Source organism: Alosa sapidissima, chromosome 1 (genome assembly GCF_018492685.1).
Source record: "Alosa sapidissima isolate fAloSap1 chromosome 1, fAloSap1.pri, whole genome shotgun sequence".
NCBI classification, from domain to species: Eukaryota; Metazoa; Chordata; class Actinopteri; order Clupeiformes; family Clupeidae; genus Alosa; species Alosa sapidissima.
In genome coordinates, this window is record NC_055957.1 from 15,447,965 (window position 1) to 15,454,786 (window position 6,822).

At 41.1% G+C, this 6,822-nt stretch overlaps 1 protein-coding gene across 1 annotated transcript; it reads right to left on the reverse strand.

Moving 5' to 3' along the window:
• Positions 1-280: 280 nt before the first annotated feature.
• On the reverse strand, positions 281-1,320 carry adipoqb (adiponectin, C1Q and collagen domain containing, b). Its single transcript, XM_042111070.1, has 2 exons — positions 1,071-1,320; positions 281-925 (listed from the first exon to the last, which is right to left on the reverse strand). The coding sequence occupies exons 1-2, from the start codon at positions 1,318-1,320 to the stop codon at positions 387-389; spliced, it is 789 nt and encodes a 262-aa protein (XP_041967004.1). The 3' UTR covers positions 281-386.
• Positions 1,321-6,822: the final 5,502 nt, after the last annotated feature.

The following is a 6,822-nucleotide window of genomic DNA, read 5'->3' on the forward strand; positions in this document are numbered from 1 at the left end:
AGTTCTCACTAAACACAGGAATGAGAGGCATAATGAGAGTATATTCAGAGTGAAGTTTGTAAATCACATTTTATTGGGAACGGGAACAACAAAAGCTTTTAAAATGTATGGCACAAGTTATAATTATTCTTGAAATGAGATTGAATTCATGCAAAGCAAAAACACTACAAAGATGCTTAAAACCTTCAAATGCATGTAAATTAAGCTCTAAAGAAGAGGCCATATACAGGTTACAGTTTATATAAAGTAAATATAACTAAACAGCCTAAATTGTTTTCTTGTGCCTATCTTGACATCTGAAACCTGTATACTTTAAAAAAAAGTGAAAAAGAAATGGTAATGGATCACTGACAAGGCAAGTAAAATACAAAACAAAGTGTGGACTGTCAACGTCGACGTCTAGCAGCGGTCAAATCAGGATAGAGGAGAAACCCAGAGAAAGTGGAGTCATTGTTGTTGTCAGCATACAGTCCTCCGACACTGTCCTCCCCATAGACCTGCAGCCAGACCTCGTCCCCTGCCATCAGCCTGAGGATGACGGCCCCTGAGGCCTGGTCCAGGTCCCCCTCCTGGTACTGGTCGTAGGTGAACATCACAGGTTTGTCATTCTTGTATAGGCTGACCCTCACGTCATTTGGGTAGACGGTCATGTGGTAGGTGAAAAAGTAGACTCCTGGGAGAACGCAGCGGAATTTCCCGCTGCGGTCATCGTAGTGGCGCTGCTCGTTGTGGAAGAACTTGCTGAAGCGGACAGGCACGTTGGTGGCGTGGACGGCACTGGTAAGGCCCACACTGAAGGCGGAGTGGTGGGCCAGGGCACTCTCTCCGCGGGCTCCCTTCAGGCCTGGGCTGCCGGGGACCCCCCTGGGCCCTCGGGGCCCGTCTGCCCCATTCTCACCGGGCTCTCCTGGTTCTCCTGGTTCACCTACAGTACCATCAAGCAGGAGGGCACATCAAACGTCATACGTTTGGCAAAAAGACTAATGTCAGTAATGTCCAGTGAACTCAAAGTTTCAGCATAATTATGGAGATGAAATAAAGTCAGTGCCATGTAAGGAAGACCTAGTTACCTTCATCTCCCCTTTCTCCCTTTGGGCCACCGTGTCCATCTCGCCCATCTTTGCCTGGATGTCCGGCTTGCCCTGGAATGCCCGGTACCCCTCCCATCCACATGGCGCATGGCCTCCTGTCCTCTGGTGACCCTATCTCTGCCTCAGGCTCCCCCAGCACCCCCTCATCCTCCACAGCAGCCTCCTCTTCATCTGTGGTCCCTCCTTCCTCCTCCAGCCCCTGCTCTTCCTCCTCCTGGGCTGACACCATTGGCCCAAAGAGCAGTAAGCCCAGAAGAACTGGCCACAGCAGTTTCATAACAGCTACCAATTGTTCTGTTGTCTACAATGACAGCACAGTGACAACATTGTGATTATGGTTGGTGTTTATTATAACGGTTTTCATAAAGTAGGAATTAGACTCTTATTTTTGCTATACACTTTTATGAATACATAAAAGACACCTCCAAACTTGAGGCCAGTATTATTATTATTTTTCTGAGCTTCTGTTCTTTGTCTGTCAAACCAATTGATTGGTTGCCTTAAAAATGCATTTTGAGCAAAGGTGGAGGCTCAGAATTTCCTACACAAATGTATGAATACTTTTCCATGAATCCATGAATATAACTCATTGATATTAGTTATTTATTTGTTGGTTTGTTTGTAGTTACAGATGCCAGTTAATCCATGCATAGTTTAGTGTTATTGCATTTTATTTTGCAATAATATTTAGCAGAATAATTTGTGATTTATGAGCACTAATGTTGAAGCACGTAAGACATGACAATTATAAGCTATGGCAGCCTTAAATGAAGCCTACAGTCTTACATTCCCATCCCATCAACTACCGTAATGGACCATGCATGTGTCTTCTCTTCCCTGTTACGAAGACAGTAAATAACTTATTTTTAAACATATACTTTAATAACTAATTAAACACAAATCAGTATTACAAAGCTGTCACGTCTATATGGTAGAAAAGAATGGACAAACCTCATCCCTGATGTGCCGGTCCTCCTCCAGTGCCAGTGGTAATGCTAGTGGACAGTTGGTGTTGGTCAAGGAGAGAATGACCTTGCAGCACTAGTGTAATTGCTGGTAGATTTTCATACTATATTTATCTGTGTCAGAAGTTATTTATGGCCTGCTCTTTAAATCAGCAGCAATCAGAAAGCAACTCTTGCATGGATTCATGCCTACTGGAAACAGACAAATAGTTTTAAAAAGTAATTTACATTCATTTACATTCCATTATTTAACTGGCAAATATAAACAGTCTTCATTCTATTCCATTTCATTTTGTATAAAAATATGGAATTAAACAGACTATTTATCCACAACAAAAGAAAACTATTATTGCCATCAACACAGCAATGTATAAAGCAATTTTGACAAAACAAATTAAGTGCAGGGTGGTAAGTGTGAGTGTGTACGCAACATTTACAAAACAATACATTTCACTTTAGAAATTAATTCTGCAGTTCTCAAACTTGTGCTTTTGTTCCAAGAGTGATTGTTGAAGCACTTCCCTGTTTGTCTGCTATAAGAATGAATGAAAAGCAGAAGAATGCAATAATAATGTTGTAATACACAGACATATCCATTGGGAGAATGGGAGGAAGACAATACATATCGTTATTGTTTTGTAAATGTAGTGCTCTTGCTACTAATCAAGGCTGTAATGATTTAGAAAAATGCAGGTAAATAATGAATATATGCTATTATTATTATTATTATTATTATTATTATTATTAGAGAACTAACTCATTCATTGACCTATGCCATTAGTGGTCTTAACATATTCACACCAGAGGGTGGCAGCCTGTATTCATACAGAATGAAGAGAACTGGCCATTCCATTCTTTAAAGGGACACCAGGCAAGCCTGATGCTTTTTCTCTATGAAACTCCCCCTCGCTCGGTCTGAAGATCTTTTCTTTTTCTTTGCATCTTCCTTCAAGGGTTTTCGCTGCTTCTTCGCCGGCTCTGCCATTATACACACGTTTGCAACAATCTCTAGCGTTTTGTTAGCCTGCCTCTGTGCTGTAAACTGATCCTGCTTCGGTCGGCGGGTAGGATACACCGAACTTGCAAGTGGGATATTCTTCCTACAGGCAGTAGGGGTGGGCGAGAGAGCCTTCATTCGCTCCGTAATGAGTCATTTAACCATATACCGACTTACGAAGATGATTAATTAACACGAAAACGTTGCCTGGTGTCTCTTTAATAATGCATGCACTTATTTCTGTGCTTTATTTATTCATGCATGGTGACAGCACATCAGTGCCATATTTCCCATCCATATGCTGACACCATTCCATTCATTAGAGCAGAAAAAAAGGTGTTTAAAAACAAACATTTATCAGCATGTAATTCTACTCTCACCCTCAACATAAAAGAGCGGAATTGACCCATGATTTCTGACCGACAACAAAGAACCAAAGCAGAATGATTCTTCTAAGAGTATACATATCTGAGGAGTTTACAAACAAATGCTAACGTACAATGAATAAAAACTATGGGAGGAGGTGATGAGTAACGAAAATGGCTTTATGGTTTTGGCCTTTTCACACCTAAGAATTCTGTACGCAAGTAATGTGCTGATAGTACATGCTGAATTATACAGGGTGACAGCACCCTCTCTCACTGCCCAATCAACATTACATCAAACTGTTGTTGTCAGCAGGGCCAATGTAGTCTGCTCTAAATGACTGTTTCCCTGTGTTTCCACCTTATGAGTGTGCTCAATTGATTCCCGTTTTTTACTGCACTGGATGCAGGAGAATATCCTAAACTTTTCTATGACTGACATGCTGCCAAATCCCTCACATTCAAAACAAACTTATACTTATAAATACTTATACGTATATACTTATACTTAACAACTAACACAGAGCCTCATGGAGAAAGGGAAGACCACTTTCTACATAACAAAATAGTACAGAGGGTAGGGTGGAAATACATTGCTTCTGATCATTTGCAACAGGTTGAAGAAGTGTGGAATAGGTCTTGTTTTGCTTGAAATGAAATGTTGTGTGCAACACTTCAAAACAAAAATCTCAAAGCAAAACAACTTAATAAGATTTGAACGTGTGGTGCTATCAACAGATGCTAAACATGTTCAGAACAGCATGCCATTAGGTCTCCAGAGTAAGACTCACCGCTGAGCTGTATAACTTGAGACATTTCTGGCGGCACTGAAGATATTTCCTCTAAGTGGAGGGAATGAATCACAGGAGATAAGATCTGATTTAGATGGCTTACTGGCTTAATTTGCACAAGCTCCAAGGATATGTCTCTCATCTGGACTTTCTGAAGCTGCAATTAGTGGATCTAATTACAAGAATTCTGGAGTTAATGTTCCTTTTATGCCATAGCCAAAGCCAAAGAGGTCCAGATTCACATCCTCTGATCTCTTTGCACACATTTAGAAGGCCTCAGGATGGAAGCTTTAAAAAGCTCTGGGGGAAATATTTAGGAACACCGTCCATTTAACAAAAACAGGCCACTGCACTCTGGTAGGATCACCTGAGGGAGCACTGAAAGGTGATCCGTACTGTAGGCCTCTGGTAAGCAATAAGCAAATGCTGACAGCGTGTGAACTGTTTGTTTGCTGCTTTTGTGATAGCTGTTTATCTGTTTTATCACTATGTGCTTTGTGTTGATACAAAACAATGAATGTGACTGCAGTGCACCACCCCCCACCCCTACCACCACCCCCTCACACACACACACACACACACACACACACACACACACACACACACACACACACACACATACATGTACTCCCCAAAACAATTATTGCCCTCATTTGCAGTGCAGTAGGCCTGAGTTGTTGTTTTCATATTACTCTATTACTGTATTTGCAGAAAGGGGTTCTTGAATTAAATTGCCTGCCCCAGGCAAGGGCATCTGAAAATGTCAATTCACCAACCTTGATGTAACTCTCTTCAGCAATATTTAACCCAAGTGGGTCAATGAAACTGAAAAACCATGACATCTTACTGGCTCCTAACACCACAAATGCTAACCTACAATGAATAAAAACTATGGGAAGAGGTGATGAGTAACGAAAATGGCTTTATGGTTTTGGCCTTTTCACACCTAAGAATTCTGTACGCAAGTAATGTGCTGATAGTAGATGCTGAATTATACAGTGTGACAGCACCCTCTCTCACTGCCCAATCAACATTACATCAAACTGTTGTTGTCAGCAGGGCCAATGTAGTCTGCTCTAAATGACTGTTTCCCTGTGTTTCCACCTTATGAGTGTGCTCAATTGATTCCCGTTTTTTACTGCACTGGATGCAGGAGAATATCCTAAACTTTTCTATGACTGACATGCTGCCAAATCCCACACATTCAAAACAATATCTTAACTGTCAGTGAGTGAGAGGCTCTGTGGGTGTATGGAAGATGGCAGAAAAAAGTCAGATAGTGCACCCAATGGGAGGATTGCTGCATCCAGAATAAACAGACACAATCTGCATGAGAAAAAGAAAAAACAAAAGAAAAACAAAACAGTAATACAATGCCCACAATAATTCTTGAATTTCCCCTTGGGGATCAATAAAGTATCTATCTATCTATCTAATAGCATTAGTAAAGTGCATACGTTTTAAAAAAAAACAGCCTTGAGTGGCCACAGCTAAACTGTGCCCATGGCATGCTGCCCGCCTGATTCCACTGTCCTCAGGCGGTGTCCTCCCACTGCTGGCCACAGAAGCAATTCAATGGCCTCGGGCTTCCTTTGCCATCCCCTGCTTCCCTTGAAATCTGCAACACAAGCCAGCGGTGGGGCCTGGTGGACTCACATTTAATAGAGTGGCTAACCAGCTAGAGTTCAGTGTGCTTTGTGCTTCACTAATCAATTGAGGCACAGTACAAGTGTGTGTGTGTGTGTGTGTGTGTGTGTGTGTGTGTGTGTGTGTGTGTGTGTGTGTGTGTGTGTGTTGGCTGAATGACACTAATAAACACTATTAAATCTGCAAATCTGCAGATTAGGGAAAAACAAAATTCCATGGTTTGACCATGAATCACATTGTAGAGTATATAACGCCAGCGTGATGTACAACTCTGATTAATAAAAAACAACAGAACAGAAAAACAGAATCATAAAAATGTTTAAGAGTGTTGTGGTGCTCGTGTTGAAAAGACAGGCAGTGTTCTTAGGCTCCCTGTGGCAAAGCCGTGGTTATGGCTCTGACGGCAGTGCTGGGACGTCTTGGATGGTCACCTGGGTCGTCAAGAGGACTCCAGGAAGATGGGAAATGTGGTCAGATTTTATATCCCATCTATGTCACCCAGTTATAATGTGGTAAATGGACTCTCATTTTTAATCAAGTAGTGGACAAGATTTAGTGCTGCACCCCAGTGGTCTTCTATCCAGTCTCAAAGTCTTTGTTTACTCGACAAACACTGATTTATTCAGGAGTTAAACATCTATTTCCGTGTTCTGAATGCTGTTGTGAATCCAGATTTACTATCTGAAATGTTGAGGATTTATAGTTTCCTGAAACATTATTTGTTCCCCTTTTTATTCCTTCATCGTTTGTTCTGGATTTGTGGTGCATAACTAATAAAAGTTATGAGTGTATTTGTATAATAATTTTAGGTTTTCAGTGAAAAATTGAATCCAGTAAATTCTGAGGAATTCTATAAAAACAAATACTTTGCAAGAGACGACTGAAAGCCTACAAAAATGCAAGCTTGAGGATGCCTGTAACTTTGAACATAGTGTAAGTCGTCTTTGAGAGACACATGAAAGAAAT

Bases quoted from the DNA above. Each gene is read 5' to 3' on its own strand.
- adipoqb (XM_042111070.1), bottom strand. From the start codon at position 1,320: ATGGTGTCAGCCCAGGAGGAGGAAGAGCAGGGGCTGGAGGAGGAAGGA. The intron at 926-1,070 runs GTAACTAGGTCT...ATGGTACTGTAG, and splicing joins GGGAGAAAGGGGAGATGAAG to GTGAACCAGGAGAACCAGGA.